Source organism: Panthera leo, chromosome F3 (genome assembly GCF_018350215.1).
Source record: "Panthera leo isolate Ple1 chromosome F3, P.leo_Ple1_pat1.1, whole genome shotgun sequence".
NCBI lineage: Eukaryota > Metazoa > Chordata > Mammalia > Carnivora > Felidae > Panthera > Panthera leo.
This window is the reverse complement of record NC_056696.1, coordinates 37,505,231-37,526,470: the sequence shown is the minus strand read 5'-3', so window position 1 is coordinate 37,526,470 and position 21,240 is coordinate 37,505,231. Positions and strand designations below refer to the sequence as shown.

At 36.4% G+C, this 21,240-nt stretch overlaps 1 protein-coding gene across 1 annotated transcript in view; it reads right to left on the bottom strand.

The window, feature by feature from the left end:
- Window positions 1-7,895: 7,895 nt before the first annotated feature.
- Window positions 7,896-21,240, bottom strand: part of NEK7 (NIMA related kinase 7) — a 158,264-nt gene continuing 144,919 nt past the window's right edge. The window contains exon 10 of the mRNA XM_042925559.1: window positions 7,896-10,719. Coding sequence (XP_042781493.1) covers window positions 10,609-10,719 — 111 coding nt within the window. The 3' untranslated portion in view covers window positions 7,896-10,608. The remainder of the gene's footprint in view (window positions 10,720-21,240) is intronic.

The window sequence follows — 21,240 nt, the reverse complement described above, 5'->3', positions numbered from 1 at the left end:
CAATCCCCTGTTCTACTACTGTCTTAACGTTAAAGCCACCACTTCTCCACCCCCAGGCCATTCATTGATCAAGTGCTACACCCAACATATCAGCTGAGCAGGCTTTCTTCCCATTTGTGTTTGCTGACTGTCCCTGTGAGCAATCCACTAATAAGAGAGGGACAATAAAGAATAAAAGGAGCTTCTTAACGCATCTGTATTTTAGCTCTTGCAGTTCTGGATTTTTCTCAGAAGATCCTTCTGTAGTCGACTTGACAGCATGAGACTGAGCAGAAGAACTAAAATAAAATCTGACTCTTTCAGTGACCTTGGGAAAACACTCTATCTTATTTGGGCCTCAGTTTTCTCAACGGCTACAAGGGGGCAATGACATCAATTTCACAGGAATATTGAGAAACTACATACAAATGAGTCCATGAATGTAAATATTCATTTAACAAGATTTATTGGATGCTTACTATGTTCCAGGTGCTTTGCTAAGCACTGAGGATGTAGCAATGATCATGGCAGACATTGCCTCAGCCATTAGGGACCCTAGAACCTTGAGTGGAAAGCAGACACAAACTAACGACAGAATATTTCGTTACAAGAGTGGTGCATGCCATAAAGGAGAAGTACGGTGACTTAAGTGAAGGTATTTCACTGATCAGCAATGTCAGGAAAGGCTGGGGAAAAGAAGGGGCATCATGCCAGCTTCATTTTAAATACGTGATAAATGCAAGGCACACAGAAATGAATTGTGTTTATCTGGATCTAGGACTCCTACAGCTATTAAAGTGGACAAATGTCTCCTGATTATTCAAGTTCCTCCATTTTCATTAAAAAGTGCATTGTTTCAATAGCCTATAGCATCAAACACAGACGCAGATCTCGGAAATGATGCAAAGATTGTATTTCAATGATTGAGGTATTCGAACACACATTTCAGGTTGTTGAGGATATATAAGCAAATGATAAAAATATAAATGTTAGCCAATAATATATATTCCTTATGCATTGGTAATCAGGCAAATTTGATTGGCAGAAGCTTGCAACACATCATTGATTCATCCACGTATTTATCGAAAAATATTAAGTGCCTCCATGTCAGGTACTTGGGTTATCCTCGTCACAGCTTTAGGCCAAACTGCAGAGACATTTATTTCTTGTACTTCCCAGACCCTGCCCTATCCTGTTCCCTCATGTTGCCTTTGGACAGGTCACAGTCCTTCCTGAGCCCTCACACCACAGTCTTTCAGTGAAGAATGCCATTCAGCCAAATCCCTTGCCAATCGAAATGACCTACCCCATCGTGCAGCGGACTCTGGATTCTCACCGAATAGCGGACTGTCGCAAGGAGGAAAGTACTCCGATTAGCCTTCTGTGTTGGACACTTTTATTTCCATCCTCACAAGCTCTCAGCCTGTCTTCTACTCCAGCCATTGCTGAGATGATAGTGTCACGCAGGTGACGTTGGCGACACATGCCCTCAGCGGCTGCATTTGATTCTCAATGTCTTCCTTGGAGACAGATGAGGCAGGAGCAATCTGCAGGACCAGAGCTCCAGAGGAAGTTTGGGCTGAGGAGGCCGTCAACACGTGCAGGGGACAGAGGAGGTGGTGGAAAGCCAAGGAGCCCGGTACAAGGGGACGGTCAGAGCCAAGGAGGCGGTTGGTGGGATCAGAACACTGGTCTCAAAGAGTGGAAGTGAGTAAATATTGCTAGTATGAGCCAGGTTTCCCACTGTCAGATAAGAGTTAAAATTTGATGAAGGAATAAAAAAATAATTTGGAGGAAAACTTACTCCTTGTAGTAGCATGCCAGCTAATGTAGAAGGAATGACAGAATTGGAAAGTCATCATCTGGCAACCATCAAAGTAATAAAACAGGTAAGAATACTCAGTGGATGCTGAAACTAGTGGGCAACACGGTATTTACATAGTCTCCAAATATCTACCTAGTACCTACTATTAATTACAAAGTAAAACACAATAACTTTATAGTTTATGGCAGCAATTTAAGTGATCAAAATTTGCACCAACAGTAATGGACAAATTGACATTCTTGCTTCATGATGTTTTACGCGCAGATAAACTCGGCATTGCTTCCGTAATATTCCATTTCGTGAGGAAACATCAGAAAAACCTGAATTAAAGGTCATTATACAAAATAACTGGTTTGTACTTTTCAAAAATGTCAAGGTCATGAAAAATAAAGAATAGACCGAGGAACTGTTTTCACGTGAAGGTGACAAGAAAGGCGTGACAACTAAATTGCTTAGATCCTGGGAGAAAACTAAGAAAATAATTTTTGCTGTAAAAAGCAATTGCTGAAATTTTGTGATTTATAGGTTAGATAATAGTAACGAATTAATATTTCTTTCCTGATTATTATGGTTGTACTGTGGTTATGTAGGAGAGATCTTTGTCTCTTAGGAAAGCAACACTCAAATATTTGGGGGTAATAGGCATCATGTTTGCAACTTTCTGGCTGGCTCAGAAAAAGTCTATTTATAGAGATTTGAAAAGAAATAATAATAGGGGCATCTGGGTGGCTCAGTTGGTTGAGCATCCAATTCTTGATTTCAGTTCAGGTCATGATCCCGAGGCATGGAATCGAGTCCTGTGTCAGGCTCTGTGCTGAGCATGGAGTTTGCTTAAGATTCTCTCTCTCTCTCTCTCTGTCTCTCTCTCTCTCTCTCTCTCTCTGTCTCTCTCTCTCTCTTTCCCCCCATCTGTCCCTCTCCCTGGCTCATGCTCTCTCTCTCTAAAAAACAAAACAAACGACAACAACAAAACACAATAAAAAACAATAAAAAATAATAAAAACAATAATAAAGCAAAAGAGGCAAAATATTAACATCTGAGAAACAGAGGGGAAGAATTCTTAAGTTCTTTGTACTAAACTTGCAATTTTTCTGTAAGTTTGAAATTATTTGCAAATTACAAGTTTAAAAAATATGTGCAGACTCAACATAAAGTTAAAGTTATTTTAAGTAGAAAAAAATGTCCATGCTTTTGTACTGAACAACAGGAAAATATAAAGAGGTATAAGGAATAACTTATATTGGTTTAACTATCTTTGTCGTCTACAGTCATAATCTGAAGTTAGCAGCTTTGTTTGTGCCCTTCCTTAGCTTCTCCATGTTCAGATGAACATATACAAACATATGCCCATAAATGCATATATGCATATAAAACAAAATTATAGTTTGTTTTTTAAAATTGAATCACCATGCCTTTGGCTCGGACCTCCCATTATCAAGGGACAGAAGCATTATGGACTTATGGAAAAAAGTATAAAACCAAACCCATCTTATTATTAATAATAGTATGAGTATAATGTAATTTATGCCCTATTCAAAGACATTCAGATTTCCTCCTCTCTTCGTTCTTTTTCCAGGATACACTGTGCTGCAATAAACATCTTTGTGTAAAGAAGATGATAGATAAGATAGATGATAGAAATAATCTTTATAAACGGCTTTTGTTTCTGTAGAAGATTCTTCAAATTGAAATTGTGTCAAAGTGAATATATGTATTTATTTAACAGATCACACTAGATTACTTTTTAAGAATAATGGTAATTCACCCTGCCAATAACAATTAGAAGAGTGCATTTTCTGCCTCTTCTCCAGCACTGGATACCTGCTTTTCATGATTAAATTGATTTATTCTGCTATTGACTGTGTTTAAAATTTCTTTGTTTCAATGTTTATTTTTGAGAGACAGAGCACGAGTGGGGGAGGGGCAGGGAGCGAGGGAGACACAGAATCTGAAGCAGGCTCCAGGCTCTGAGCTGTCAGCACAGAGCCTGACACGGGGCTCGAACTCGTGGACTGTGAGATGACCTGAGCCGAAGTCAGATGCCTAGCCAACTGAGCTACCCAGGTGCTCCTGCTACTATCGATTGACTTTCTTCTGCTGTGAATTGCCTTATATCTTGTTCTTTTTTCCTCCTCTTTTTCCTAGTTGCTTGCATTTTTACTTACCAATTTTGCTTATGAAGTTGAGGGTATTTACCTGTATATGATTTCCAGGTTTTCATTTGTATTTGGTTTATGGTGTATGTTAACATATGGTATCCATTGCCAATTATTTAAGTGGTCCAATATGCCTTTTTTTCCCTTTATTTTTAGTTTCTTGTCTAGATTATACGGGTCACCCCAAGGTTATGCATTCTCCTAAATTTCTCCTTTTCTTTCCTTCCTCCCTCCTTCTCTTTCCTTCTTTATTCAGATCATCAATTCTTTTGGTGTTTACCCTTCTCTATAGTGTGAATTAGAATCTTTGTTTTCATCCAGTGGATAGTTCTAGTAACTTTCATTTAATAAAACATACTTTCCTGCAGATAGAAGTCATCCTCTTTCACATATTAAGTTTCCATAATACTTCTTTGTGTATTTGACCTTCTAATTTTGTCCCACCATTCGATTCCCTTGATCCTCTGCCAATATCACACTGTTTAACTGAAGTACATTTATGGTAAGTTTTACTACTTGGTAAGACAAGAGCACTCTATTTTTTAAAATGTTCTCGGCTATTTTTATATATTCATTTTTCCATGTGAACTTTGACATCATTTTATCTGGTTCTAAAAAAAAAAAAAAAGATGAGATTCAGATCAACACTATATAATTAATATTACATGGGTCTTCCCATCTGGAACACAGCCTCTTTTTCTATTCGTTCAGATTTTGCTTTGTGTTCTTCCAGATTTTGCTTTTGCAACCAGATTTTGTAATTTCCTTCACATAGGCTCTGTACATTTCTTGCACAACTATCTTGAGGTATTTTGTAATTCTTGACTATCATGATTTTTTTATATTACTGATTATGTTATTATTGCATTATCTTTATATCACTGATTATCACAAATATAGAGAAAATACACATTTCTAAATCCACCTTGCTGCATTACTCCATCCCAACCCCCTCCCTCCCCCAGGCAGGTTCTCAGATAGCCTGGCTATCTGCCACAGCATTCCTCCTCCGCCAGCAGGACCCTCCCCTTGTCTGTTCTTCGGCTGGCTCCTTTTCATCATTTATGTCATTTTACGTCAATGTCACTTCCTCAGTGTCTCTTTTCCTCCATAGGACTCATAACAATTTGCATTTATATATTTCTATTTCTGTAGATGCCTTTCTTTCGGACTAGGTTTTAAATCTAGGAACACAAGAGACCTTTTGCTCCAGACTCTATATAGGGCCTCATATAGGAGGACACGCGATAAACATTTGTGGACTTTTGGTGGATAAATCCTTTCCGTGGACCTCCTCCTTCTCTCTTACCACCTTCTGTACCTCCCTCCAATATCTTGTTTCTTCTCCATGTGCTACTTCTCTTAACCTTCAAACCATTTTAAGTTCACTTTATCTTAAAAATTATGCTAGGACTACTTCTGGCGACCATCTAGTTTTCCTTCATGTATCATCATCATTTTTATTTTTACCCGAATTTGTTTTGCACTCCAGTCTCCTATTGAACATGGGATATTACCATGACTTCCTCATTAAGTCCAAGAGCCTCATCTCAGTCCTTATGATCTTCAACTTCTTGGTAATTTATGGCAACTTAGAACTTAACATTTTTCTTCTAGAGTTGCTTGTTTTTGCTTTTCTTACCCCCTTACTTGCCTGTGCCTCTCCTGATTTTGGTTGTTTTTGCATCTATGCACAGTCCCTTGAAGTGCTCAGCTCCACTTACAATGTGACAATCTTCATTTATTAATTCAACAAAAATAAGTTGAGTGACTACCAACAGGGCATTGTGTTAAGTGTTACACATCACACTGAGCAACACAGGAACTACTTGTCCACCTAGTGTTTATGGTCTAGCAGGGAGACTGAAAGGAAACAAAGAATCACATAAGTAATCATTTGGCTACAGTTGAGGTAGGCACCAGAAGGAAAAGTACAGGATGCAGTCTGGGTGGCTCTTGAAAAAGTGTATTTAATGTCAGCCATGAAAGATTGGTAGGATTTTTTTTTTTTTTTTTTAATATATACATAACCAAAAGGGAAGAGCTATTTGAGTTGTACTGGTCCAAAGGCGAGAAAGAGCTTGGGGCCTTTAAGAAAACAGTGCAGTGGGACTAGAACGGATAGAACAAAGCAAAAATAGATGAAGCTATAGCCCAAGAAGTATGTGTATTCTATTCTACACTGACTGCAACACTACGCTATAATAGCTATGTTGAGCAAGCACCTGCTTGGTACCAGGCATCACATTTGGTCCTTTATAAAAGGTATTCTAGGGGCGCCTGGGTGGCTCAGTCGGTTAAGCGGCTGACTTCAGCTCAGGTCATGATCTCGCGGTCCATGAGTTCAAGCCCCACGTCGGGCACTGTGCTGACAGCTCAGAGCCTGGAGCCTGTTTCGGATTCTGTGTCTCCCTCTCTCTGACCCTCCCCCGTTCATGCTCTGTCTCTCTCTGTCTCAAAAATAAATAAACGTTAAAAAAAAAAAAAAAATTAAAAAAAAAATAAAAATAAAAGGTATTCTAATTTAATTCTCTTGTAGAGTTAGGAATTTATACTCCTACCTTACACTTGAAAAAGTAAGGACTGGAGAAATTAAATAATTTATTTATAGGATTACGTTTCTAGAAAGGAGTGGAAAAGATGATCGTTATGCATTCTACCACTCACGGTGAAAATAATTTACTTAAAAACCCCTGGTCACAAAGCCTACTTTTAAAACTTCCTTTTACTTTATTTTAAAAATTAGATTTAGAGACCCAAGTGAACAAGCAAGAAGACCAGAAACTCCTTCAAATAAACCTCTCTCAGTCAAAAGATAAAACACACATCACCAACTTTCGCGTCTTTCTCAGATAATTAATCTGACGAGTCTGTTTTAGTTCATCATTAATTGTACTAGAGACTCACATGTAAGTAAAAATAGATAACGGAACAACTCCGTGCAAGTTTTTTGATAAGGGTTTCATTGCAGATGTCATCCTTTTGCACCAATTTGGTGGTAAATATAGCTGCACCAATTAATAACACATTAAACATATATGCCCAGTACTGACTTTTCTAATTAACAAACACCCTCTTGAAATAAAATTTGTAACTAGTCAAACACTTTCTTGTGGCTAAAATCTATTACTATGCAATTACGTGCGTGTGCGCATGCACACACACACTTAATGAGACAACAGGTTCTGTAATACAAATTGCAGATTACAAAGTTAGCTGTTCTTTGCCACAGACTATTTTGAATGTGATCCTGATGTGAAAGGTAACCCATCACTGCACCGTCCGCCTGCGGATTTTACCCCGTAAAGATCTGGCCTCAACGTTTCCAGGTGTAGAAAGTAATCTTTACTTTTTATGTGAAAAGAATGTTCAAATTATCTCTAATATGGTTAGCAGCTTATTACAGTGACAGGAATGGAAACTGTGGCCTAAATTTTGGACTCGTAGTTTTATAATTTTAGAACACCTTTCCTATTCAAAGACAGAAAATGATGTACCACAGAGAGTAGGAACACGTGAAGGTGTGCCTCACTTTAATCCACTCGTACAAGAACTTCATTATTACCCTCGACTGTTTTAATTGTTAGGCTTCTCCCCAAAGGATAAAGTCTTAGAAATGATTAAGAACTGTTTTTTCTGTAGGTTAAGTGTTAAGCGACGTAAACAATAGTAGGTTTTAGGGGGAAAACATCACAGATACATAAAAATTTTATTGTACTCATTTTTTAATTTTGTATTTTTATTTATTTTAGGATATTATACAATTTTCAAAGCTAACAACAGAATCTTTTTTAGTATGTGTATTTGAAGCATAACAAAATAAAAGTATTTCACAAAAGGAGTCTGTATTACAGTACTATTGAAATATGAGACATAGGATAATTATGCTTTTGTGGGTTATGAACATAATACATTCATTTTAAAGAAAAAAACATTTAATATGAATAACATTTTGGTTAAAATAAATATCATGTCATGTAAATGTTAACAGCAACACCTGAAGTATATTGATACAAAAAAAAGGTGTTTTGTAATAGGTACTACGTAGAACGGTGAAGCATTCATGAAATGGCTGTAATATCTTATTAAATTTACAATCACTGCACATTGCTGAGCACTTTATTTATATGGGGATATCCTTCTTCCACCATTCCTAAACCTCAGCATACAAAACAAAGTTACCCCACATTTTCCTCTGGGAAACTGGTACCAATGTCTAAATAAGGTTTAGAATCAGATGTACCTTTCATTTTACTCCTTCCCAATTCAACTGTTTTACTTAATCAGTACAAAATTTACCTATAAACAGAAATATAAAGAGGATATTTTATAGGTGATTATAAAAATTAAAACTTCTAATCATCTTCATAATTCTTTGAAATGATCTCATTCAAAATTAAAATTTGTTTTTTACACAGTGGTTTCTTCAGGAAAAAGTATGAACACTTAGATGAAAAAAAAAAAAAAAGATACAATACCCAAAACAAAAAGTTTCCACATGTAGAAAATAATAATGGACTTCCCTGATCATTAAATTCTTCCCAGCTACTTCCTTCTAGCAGAGAGATTCACTGAAAAGAAAAGCTTAAGTCTTTCCTTAAAAGTCACTATGAGGGGTTAAGCTAATGAATTTTAGATTCATGTATTTTTAAAGAATGCAAGAAAAAGGAGAGTGTTCCAATTACAGAAAATTTTTCTCTCAATCAATTATATTACAAGAAAATGAATAGGACACGAATGGTCAACAAAAATAATTCTACTCGTACTTCTGGAGACAAATCTGTGGATGCTCAGTGTAGAAGTTCTAAGTAGCTGGAATCTGGGAAAAACAATGTCTCCAGCCCTCATTGAAAGGACCACCCGTGTGTCCTTTGTCTCTCCCAAGGTAAAATTATCCTTCAGGAACCAGAACCGATTAGATTCTGGGAAGAAAAAAAAGTTTATGCTTTTGCCCTTTATAAACCACTTTTAAAGTTTACAAATGACCGGAAAGTATTCAAATGATTGTACAAAAACTACTTATATGAGCAAACAAAACCAGCAGTTGCATCGGCTAAAAGTAGGTGTTCTCTGAACATGAGGTTTTCACGTTGGCAGGATTATCCATCCCAGGGTTAGAAGGTGGCATGGGGTCCTTGAACAGTGACTGCCACTCGGCCTCTGGGCTTTCACAATTCTGTGAAGAACTGGTCGCCACTAACATGAAGGCATTCAGGGAAAACCGATCTCCACAACAGCATTTACTAAGCTCTGCCCCTTTCCTTCAACTAAATGAAGCGTTACCGTCTCTGTCACCTTCATGCATGAATACAGTACTTTGCTTAAAAGCTTCTTAACAGAAATGTTAATATCATAAAAATTCTGGCTGTGGTAATGGCCACTTTTCATTGCTTTAAACATATTCTAAAATTACAACCTTGTCGAATGAATCAGAACGGTGTCAACATTCACAGGTACAGTACAACATACATCCTTTCTTCTTCTCTAACAAGACAAAATTACACACATACAGGGTGGCCCAAATCTTAAAAAGTTAAAAAAAAAAAAATAATGTTTTTCATCCAGGAAAAGTGATGGTATACCAAATATTTTTTTAAAAGGGTATTATGTTCTCAGAAAACCTGACACATAATGGATAAAATGCACATACAATATAAATAAGTAACTTGAAGAATACAAAAAAAATTTCTGAAGGGGACCAATCCGAACTTCAATAAAATCTCTGAATAAAAACATATGCTTACACCTATAGTGTACAATTATGAAGAGAGAACTTAAATTTATAAAGAACTTGAAATATAGTACTGCAAGATTATTCAAAGAAGATTTTTCAAATGTACAAACAATAATAAAAACACAAAAAGAGCCTCGGGCAATGTGCAACTTTCCAAATTACTATCACACCAGCCAAACAAATCCTTAACCACTTTTTAAATGGATTCATTTATACCACTTTAACGCAAAGAGAATATCAAAGATATTAAAACAAAACAAAATAAAGCAAAGAACTCTTCAGTGTCTGACTCACATTTTGTCCCCCAATTTTTTTCACATTTAATAGTTGCATTTTGAAAGTTATTATAAGCTAAGAATTTGAAGTGTTTCTCAGTTTATGTCTACATTTATCTTAAGAATGGTATTTGAAAACTACAACGCTAAGAACTAAAACACATACTTCAAACTTTTAAAAGTAAAATAATCACAAAAGTTCACAATTGTGTTAATCTCAGATGTTCATAAATGACACAAAAAGCAAACGAGTCACGTGTTCAGATACTTTTCCTCAGGTTACAAGTCTATCTTGATGGGTGCCAAGCCTCACCTTCAAAATTTGGCACTGTGGATCTATCTGAACACAATTTATCCGCAAAAAAACTCTAAATATTTCTAAAGACCCTTAGTCATTAAAACCCATTAAATTTCCTTTACTCTCCTAACATGCAATTCGACTCTCCAAAGTCACGTGGGGTTTGCAAGAAGGTGACTTAAACGGGTACAAAATGAAGCTTATATGAAAACTGGTTAAGGATTCAAAGCACATTAGCTCTGAAATATTAATCTTAACACCCAGACAAAAACGGGGAGGTATGGTTTGCACAAAAATACTTTAAATTATTTGGGCGATGTTCTTCATGATCTTCATGTATTCAGCTGCTTGCGGTGTACTCATGCATCCTCTTTGCTACGTCATATACGTAGACGATGTCTGGTCGCTTCTCTGGATCTGGGTTGATGCACATATTCACTAACTGTCGTAGCTACAGAGAAAGAAAATACAAGATGCTTTAGAAAACCATTGCCATAAGTTATTAAAAATATTCTGACTAGATACAGATTGATAAGGAAAGTACATTTTCTGACTGAATATTCGTATGTGGAATTTAAAAAAACAAAACAAATGAGCAAAGGAAAACAAAAAGAGACAGACAAAACAAGAAACGGACTCTTAACTATACAGAACAAACTGACGGTTACCAGAGGGGAGGTGGGTGGGAGGATGGGGGAAATAGGTGTGGAGATCAGAGTACACTTATGATGAGCACTGAGTAAGGTAGAGAAGTGTCGAATCACTGTATTGTACACCCGAAACTAATATATTACTGTATGTTAACTATACTGGCATGGAAATTAAAAATAAAAAAAAAATAAGATATATGACTGCTGTCAATGATTTTACAATTAGTTGAAAACTCTGAGAAGTATGTATAGTCATTGGTATTAATGTCAAGCAAAATGTATTGTCTACAATCATAGGCTTTAAAATAATTTTATTATTTTTCAAAGAAGCTTAATTAGAAGATCGTAGTCATGAAGGATAACAGGTTTTTAACTCTAAGGCTCCAAATTAACTGAAGACATATACGCGTTTATTTGATGTAGGATGTACTACATTAGCTGCAACTGTAAGTTTATATTTTCGCAATTATATAGTATATATCTATAGATCTAAATTTTTATGAGGCACAGAGTAGATCAGCTATCATATGCACTTATCACACACTCTTTTATATAAATATAAAATGTTTTTATTAGTTTCATATTAAAGAAAAACACTCTTCTGAACTAAGAGTAATAAATTACAAGCAAGGTGAATTATGAATAGTATACTAATCCTCATCTCCATGAAGCAGGGTTAGCATCTTCACTTTATAGATAAGAGAGCTGAAGTTTACTTATTTACATTGCTTATTTACATTACAGAAAATATGCACATTCAATAAATTTAAAAAATGTATACCCTCCTCCCATCTGGTCCTAGAGCCGCTGAGTAGAAGAATATGGGATTTCTTTCTCAATTCCAACTGCCATCAGTTTATGAGACTATGTGTCTTCATAACACTGTATAAGGTCTTTCACAGATGATAAGCCAAATCAAGAGGAAGGGCCAGTTTCATTTGCTTTCTAAGTATGTCTTGAGAAATAATTTAGGTATTTTGAAAACTTGCATTAACTCTTTCTGGCCAGTTATTACCATGTAGTAAATGGTAATGGTAATGTTACTCCCACTGAGAGAGGGTCTGAGGATTTAAATTTCTATTCCTTGCAGTGCAGCAGACAATAGAATTCAAAATCCGTAAGGGGTACAGCAATAGCAAGGCATTTTATTATGGTGATCTAAGAGAAATTTAAATCAGAATGAGGTTGGCATTTTACCCATTAAAATAAAAACAAATACATCCCATTATACACAATACAGAAAACAGTAGGAAAAGCATTTATAAGGATACTTATATTTAAAAGATAATGTGTTCTAACAGGTCACCCAGTTGTCAGATATTTTGTTTAGAGATAAAAATGACCAAAAAAAAAAAAAAAAAAAAAGCAGAAAAGATGACAACAAAAAAAATATAATTGTGATACAAAAATTCATTCTATTGAACCAAAATGCAAGTAGATGTAATAGCAATTTTTGATGGAATAAAACTGGCATATCCTTCAAACCAGTCCAGAAGCCTTATATTTTCAGCTTAATACTTCAGAATTGGGTGACATTTCCAACCTACTGTAGCAAATGGTCACGTTCTCCTGTCCAGAGGAGAAGGTGGCCAAGATTAAAGATAGATGGATGTAAGTTTAGCTGAAGAGGACAGTGATTCTCTGGCTCTCCAAAGTAGAAAGATGAGAACCAGGAATAATAAAGGAGGAGAGAAGTAAAGTATAAGGTAAATGGAGAGGTAGTGGGGTTAGCAGCTGAGCAATTGCTTTTTAACCTCCCCTCCCCACTTAAGGATAGCCTTTATAAGGACAGGAGAATCAGAAACTCTGCAGTAGACAGATTGAAAGCAATACAATGTTTGCTTTTTCTTTTTCTTATGTATGTGGTTCAATCTCCATCTGAAATGTAGTTCATTTTGTCATAAAGATTTATCTTTTCCAGAGAAATGTCTAACAAGTCACATAGCATAAAATCAGATATAAAATATGCATACCTCAAATTTTTTCCTAAACTTTATTATATCATAAATTAATAAAATATGAAAAGAAGATCCTATAACATGAAAATATGCTTTAGTAGTGATTCTCACTCGTCGGCCACCCCAATGTCTCTAGAGGCCCTACTTCGCAAGAGACAGTAGGCATTGGAGGCATTGGAGGACACTCCTGGTTAATCAGGTAAAGAACCAGTCCAGAAAGGAAGGCTTATTGTCCAGGATGGGAAATGAGAAAATGACTCATTTTTCTTCCTGACAATCTGACTCTTCTTTCCTTTCTGCCTCTCCCTTCATTCATTCATTCATTCATTCATTCATTCAATAAAATCTTATTGAGCATTTATTATGTGCCAGACAGTTTATCAGGTAGTAAGGATAAAGCAATAAATGAAATATACGTGGTACCTGCTGGGGACGGCTTACAATCAATCTAGTACAGAAAGAAAGAATGACAAAGAAATAAATGTAAGACTGAGGAAATCATATAAATACTTCTCTTATAAACTATAAAGGGATAGGTATCTCAAGAGATATATGTGAGACAGTTAGAGGCAAAAAGACTGTAAATAGCCACCCAGAAAAAACAATCATCACTTTCCTCTTTTTCTTTCCATCTATTTAATGAATTGTTCCAACCTGACTCACTGAGGACATCCAGAGGACAGTATTCTTCATCCCAAGCACTACAACGGCATCTGTGGTCACTGTCATGTCCATTTGGACCCTCTATTCAGAACACACTTCTTGTGGCACCTAGATGGCTCAGTCAGTTAAGCGTCCAACTTCAGCTTAGATCATGTCATGGCTCATGAGTTCGAGCCCCACACTGGGCTCTGTACTGACAGCTCAGAGCCTGGAGCCTGCTTCAGATTCTGTGTCTCCCTCTCTCTGCCCCTCCCCCACTTGCATTCTGTCTCTCTCAAAAATAAATAAACATTAAACACACACACACACTCTCTCTCTCTCTCTCTCTTCTTGATTACCTGGCATTACTCTTCATTTTCATTCCATTTTAGTCTCTGCCTCCCAGGGGCAGAGCCTATGCCTTACAATGTCCCGTGTCACATAGAAATGTGGGTATAAGCTCCTATCCTCCCGGACCTCTCACATCTGTCCCCTACTATGAATGTGCTTTGATTTGATTGAGACCATGTCCAGTATCTTTCCTCCTAGTTAACCTTCTGCTTCTGGACTTACGTCACTCATTTCCAGGCCAGACCTCATAGCACAATCCTTTAACCACTTACTTGGCAACACCATGAATACGTAATCCTTTGTCTTTTTGCTATACCAACCCTGGCAATTGTTATCTTCGCTTCTCTCCCAGGACGTGAAAGACTGCTGGAGAAAAATCACAGACACCATACAGTCTGGAGTCACCAGATTCATGGTCCTAGCTGCAGCTGGACCTTACAAGCTGTTCTACAATCCAAATGTTTTGACTCATAAACTCCATTTCCCCCAGTGGCTAATCTCAATCTTCACTAATCTGTAGGCACAGCCCTCAATTCCTTCTCACCCATGACCTTGCCTCCTACCTCATAAAGAAAAAATACTGTTAGGCTTAAGTTTTCCTCAGTATCTTATCTCAACCTATCAAACATATATACATCTGATCCATATCTCTGTTCTAGTCTCAGAAGAATTCTTTTTTCTACTGTTCTCAACCCTACCACTCAATCTCTTCTAGGATCTGCACCATTAGACATCAGTATCTGGAACATAGTTGGCTATGAATGAGTATTTAATGAATGAATATTTAATGACTGTTATTCTTCTATATCTTTAGCCTCTCCTCATGTGCCGATTCCTTCATCATAGTCTATAAGTATAGTCAAGTTTCTCTTCCTAACCACTGCCTGATCTAATGTATTTGCTCTACAGCTAAATTTCTTGGGGGTGGGGAAAAAAAAAAAAAACAACACTATCTTACTATATCAACTTTCTTAACCTACTTATTTAAAGCCAACTACAATCACTTTTTCATCTCCTCCACCCCTAACAGTACTTCACTGAAATCGCTCTGGGGAAGGTGAACAGTTTGCTAAACCTAACAAACTCTTTTCTGTCTGCCTCTTACGACCTTTCTCCCTGTCTGCTGCTGCTGATCGCAGCCTTGCTGGGTGTTGTGTCCTCCTCCGGCCCCATGCACCATACTGGTTCTCCTCTGACTTTTCCTTCCTTTGTAGGTTTATCTTCCTCTGGCAGTCCCTCTATTGTCAGTGTGTCCCAAGGGTCAGTTCTTCCCTTATCTCTTTTCCTTTCTCCACCATCTTAACCTACACACCTTCATTTACTCTCATGGCTTCAATAACCATCACAATATGCTAAGGAGCACACAAACATACCTATCCTCACACCAGACCTCTTTACAGGCTCTGTTAACATATTTCCAAGCTGGCTTCTGAGCACATCTATCTACAAATACTAAATCTATCTACATATACTAAATCATATATGTTAATCATATTAATTATATTAACGTTAATCATATTAAACATGCTCAGAACTGAGCATATTAATCATATGTTAATCATATTAAACATGCTCAGAACTGAGATTTTATTTTCTCCCCAAACCAGTTCTATCTTGGCAATGCCTCCAATTTCTCAAGCCAGAAATCTGAAATTCCTACAAGACACTTCATCACACTTCCTCCCCCTTGCCTAAGAATCATCAACAAAGTCCTACTGTTTCCTATTTTTTCTTGTCGCAGACCCCACTGTTTACACTCAAGCAATAATCTTCCAACTGACAGCTTTACCTCCAGTTTCTTCCAATCTCCTTAGCACTGCCCAAACACGAAGCTGACCACACTTCAACGTTAAGCATTTCGATGGCTCCCATTGCCCTTTAGAAAGTCTAACCATTAGCATGGTATATTATAGGCTACTAACATTTGGCTCTTGCCTACCTTTCCAGCTTTATATTTAGTCCCAAACCCCTCCTCCCTCCAGCCCCACACTACACTCTAACCATAACAAAGCACTCACAGTTCTGTGTTCATCAAACTGTTTTATGCCCTGAATCTCTGTATGTTGCTTTGCTGCTTATTATAAAGCCTCCCTCAAAATCCCCCTACTTGCTTGCCTACCACCTACTCATTCTCTGAAGCCTCCCCTAAACACACTTATTGGCATGCAGAACTTAATATTCTCTTTGTCCTCCATCATACCCTCCAAATATTTTTTCTGAGGTATAGTTGACATTAACATTACATTAGTTTCAGGTGCTCATGTGCTTTTATTAAAGCCTTTACAATCCTTTATTGTACTTCATTTAGTATCTGTGTCCTCCTATTAAACTGAAAAGACCTGGAGAATGGATATTAGATGAACAGTAAGTGCTGACATGTAAATGACAGAATGAATGGGGAACTTCTGAGTGAAGGAAAATGAAAAGGTTTTGTGGTCATGGCAACTGAGCTAAGGTGTGAAGCGTGAATGTAATTTTGATATACAAAAGGGCAGGGAAGAGTCTAAGCAGAGGGAACAGAATAAACAAAGGTGCTGAGCTAAAGAAACTGTAAGGTATATGAAAGCAATAGCAAGTACTTCTGAATGATCGGGGAGCAAGCAACAGGGATGAAATGATAAACGGAGGCTAAATAAAGGAAAGGCTTAAGGAGTTTAGAATCTATTGATATAGGCAACAGGAAGTCAGTACTTAAGCCAGGAGGGAGAGATCAATAAAGCTGTGCTTCGGTTCGTATTTTCTTGGCATAGTCAAAGAACAAAAAGAGAGCAATGCCAGCAGAATGTTCAATCGAGTTTCTCTAAGATTTCAGGCAAGAAATATTGTTCATCAGAAGTTCTCACCAGGGTATGTGAAAGGAGAGTGTCTTCACTAACGGAAGTAGGTAACAGAGAAGGAAGAGTGGCTTCGAGGGGGCAACAGGGACAGTAAATTTTGAAGGTATTACTTCTGAGATACCGACATATTGAGATTTGGGTAGAACTGTGAATTTCTGAATTCGGGGCTTAATTCTGTATCTATACCTAGATAACTGAATTATGTATACACACACACACACACACACATATATAAAATATATATAAAACAATTTTATATATATATAAAATAAATATAAGTATATAAAAATATATAAAAATATAAATAAATATAATATATATAAATTTATATATAAATATATATATATATATAAAACAATTTTTATGACTCTACCCATATCAGGATTATGAAGATGAAGGAGATAGCTTTAGTGAGAGGTATTAACCTATACTGAGCATAATTTTGCACTGTGTGGTTCTCTTAAATACTCATGTGTTACTTTAGCTTTATTTAAGGGCAGGTATCTTTCTGAATTTTAAAAAATCCTTTATTTATATAGGATTTACTATTTTACAAAATCTTCCATATCCTTTTAAAGTATTGTAATCTCTCATAACAATCTCAATTTACAGAGGGAAGAAACTAAGAACCAGTTAAAAAAATTAATGGTGAAACCTGAACTGGAGCCCGAGTCACGTGATTTTTAATGCAGGCCTTTGTCGCCATTGTTGAGAACTTGCTTACTTTTATCTAAGTTGGCCTTTTGGTTTGAATTCTTCATGATGCCTAATATAGCTTTGCATGCATAATGATTTCTCAGTAACACTTACCAACTGGTTAAATTTCAAATCATTAGCACTACAGAGGGATATCACTTGGTTTGAGATATTATCTGAGTTCCAATCAAGAGAGGTTAGTTACCAGGTACTGATAGGAAATACCAGTTCTATGGTGGCCACCAGTGAGCAGAGAAGGTAGAATCTCAGGTACTTTATTCAGATTCTCAGGGGTTGGTCTGACTTCCATCCAATGAACACAGTGGTGAGACACCTCAGCTATAATTGAGGGGGTCAGAGCTGACTGGCTTTTTGTTTTCCCTTAAGCAAATCAGCAGACTAGAATCCATCACTCTAGGTTCTTGGCAAAGAATATTAACGTGTATCGAATATTGAGAAACTTGAACGTTCAAAGAGTCCTGAAAGGTGTGCTACACAGCTCCTATCAGACACTTGTTAAGAAAGTGAAAATTTAGGGAAGGCCTTGAAAGGGACAAAGTCACCTTTATAACTTTGGATAAACCAAACTCTATTCCTTAATCAAATTGAGCCACCAGGAGGCTGCATCAGGAAACTCACTGGTTTATCCCAACGCCAAATCACCTTTCCAAAACCATGCTTTAATGCTTGCTTTTGGCTTTTATCAAACATCACACAGGTATTATCTGTATAATTACTACTAAAGACGCTGCCTGGTGCATTACTCATAGATCCTTATAGGAGATTCTTCTATTATAATCTAGTGGAAGAGAACATTGGTTTCTCTGGGTAACTGGTAACTTGAAAACAGAAATAATTTGCGGTTTCCCTTTGAGCCCTGACAGAAGGGAAGCAATAACTAGATGGGCAGCTCAAGCACACAACTATTGTTGGCCATTACGTTAGGTGTGTTTACATTCCCTTCCATCCTTGGTTCTGAATTTATACTTCCATTTCTATTTTAATAACTTGGTAAGTTATGTCTTTTATTGTAAGTTATCAGAAATTCTTTTTGAAAAAAAAAAAAGATGGTTTGTAACACAAAATGGGAGATTTACATAGGTCTGAATTCTTAACTGCGTGCAAGTTTTCCTGGATATATGTGAGATAACTACCGGTTGTTCTAAAGGCACTGGTTGTTCTGAATAGACTTGTTAACGCAGTGGAGGAAAAATCAGTGACAACAGTCTTTTGGCAATGTAATGGGAAAAAAATCCCAATGTAAAACTTACTTTCATGTGACAAATAGCCATAGACTAAGTTTTATACCTTTAATAATTTGGTTTAAAAATACAAATTTATATGGATCTATGGATTGTCTTGTCATACCAGATAACAATTCAAGTTAGATAAATAAGGACACATCTCATCCTGTCTTCTTTCAAATGTATACAAGAGTACAGTATCACTCTTAACATGGTAGAGTTATTTGTGCCTCTGCTATAATAATGGGTAGGAGGATAAAACTGTCACCTACATGTTAGAAACCAGGAAGGAATAACATTAGGAGACAACAGAAAGAGGTTAAAAGTCATTCAGTAGAGGAAGAGGAAAAACTCTTACCTTTGCCAGATAGTTTCTAATTTTAAGTTGTTCAATAACTACTCAGATCAGGTTCATTTGGTTACTCGTTGCTTCACTTTCTGCAGCCAGTCAACACATCTAGAGGTCATGTTACTGAGATAATAGATGCTCCACACAACTAGTAGTTATTTTTTCTAGGTTTTCAGTGAAAAACTGGAATATAGTTCCCTTGAACATTTTCAGATCAAAAGATCTCTATATGCCCTCCCTGGGGTTTCAACTATGTGCTATTTAGTATCAGAGTGGAGAGAAAACCATTTCCTAAAATCTGATATATATTGAGTTCCTCTCATGAATCAGGCACTATCCTATACATTTTTACAAAGCTTAACAATTCAGTCTTCATAACAACTCTATTCTCATGAATCAGGCACTATCCTATACATTTTTACAAAGCTTAACAATTCAGTCCCCATAACAACTCTGTTCTCATGAATCAGGCACTATCCTATACATTTTTACACGGCTCAACGATTCAGTCTTCCTAACAACTCCATGGGGTGGGCGCTACTATGACATTTTACAGAGGAAGGTCACAAAGGCAGTAAGGAGCACAGCCTGGATTTGAACTGAAGTAGTCTAGCTTCAGAACCCAGGCTTTTAAAGTTACTGTGTTATATATACTGCTTGAGAAAAATCTTAATGTGCAGGTTCCCTCACGGCCACCTTTGCACAAAGGCGGGAGACCTACCAGATAGACAAAGATGGTTTTAGACTATTTGATTCTCAAAAAGATGCTAGCTCTAAAACTGGCTCATTTAGTTTCTAAATCAACAGATATGTCCTCATATTTCATAGGCCAACTCTAATCAAAAAGCAACCCCCCCAATTTTTTCTAGGGCTCTAAAAACTTGCAATGAGATACAGGCCTACTTTATCCATGAGAGATACATTTAAATGATGACAAAAAGTGTTAGGATTAGTATTATGATTAGTGTGACAATTTTAATGTTCTTTTTTTTTTTATTTTCTAGAGAGAGAGAGAGAGAGAGAGAGTGTGAGTGGGGGAGAGAGGCAAAGGGAGAGAAAGAGAGAATCTTAAGCAGACTCTATGCTGGGAGTGGAGCCCTATGTGGGGCTCAATCCCACGACCCTGGGATCATGACCTGAGCCAAAATCAAGAGTTGGAATGCTCAACCGAGCCACCCGGGTGCCCCTTAATGTTATTTCTAATCCTACTCATGCATTAAAGTGACAATAACTCCTTCCAAACAAACAAACAAAAAAATGTACTTGAATTTTAACATGGGATTTTTTATGCCAGATTATAAATTTACATAGTAACTGATGAATTATAAAAAATCTCTCTAACAAGTTTTCTCTCAGAAAGTCAGACATTAAATAATCAAAATGAAATAATTATCTTAGAGGTTTCCCTCAATGTTAGTCTTTACACTTTTTAAAAAAGTTCCTATAAACCTCTGGAAGAAAAGAAGGTAAAAATCTTTAACATTTATCTAATATTTTGCAAAAGTCCTAAGTACGATACCATTAACCATGTTCAAGGAAACATACATTCCTACAGTAATTTTAAGAATTTTGTATATATTCTTGTGTGTCAGGCTTCAATTTCTAATAACATCATTAGGCAACTTGCTCAAAAAATTTTTGTGTTTCATCTGAGGGAGTTAGCTTTCCATTTATTCCTTTATAGAAATAATGCCAAAATCAGCAGATGTTACAACTTTGATAAAAATAAATAGGGGTAAGTAAAGAAACTTTTTGTGGTTTAGGTTATGTCAAAAATTTCTTTAGTTTGTATTAACACGTTTGTAAAAAATTGTACTTTTTAAAAAATTGTTTTATATAACACGTTAAAAATAAGGCACAAGAGAGGTCTGATTACACAAAAAGCCTTACAAAATCAGAAGGAAAACTGTTTAATTCAGATGCTTAAGGGAAATTTAAAAAGCAATACAGAAATATTTAAATGAGTAAAAGCATATAGAGCAAAAATTAAATCAATTCTCTAAGACATTTCTAAAGGATTATGAAATCACAGAGTTATATGGAAATTAATGAATATTTGTTTTCAATGAAGTGGAGAAAATACCAATATATATTGATTTATATATTTCCAAAGAAATATCAAAGCATATGGGTTAGTACCAGAAATATTTAAAAGAAGAGAGTGCTAACAGTCATTGTTAGCAGGGCGATAACCCAATTACATATCAAGTTCAGTCACGTACAGGTAATAACAATAGGGCTCTTT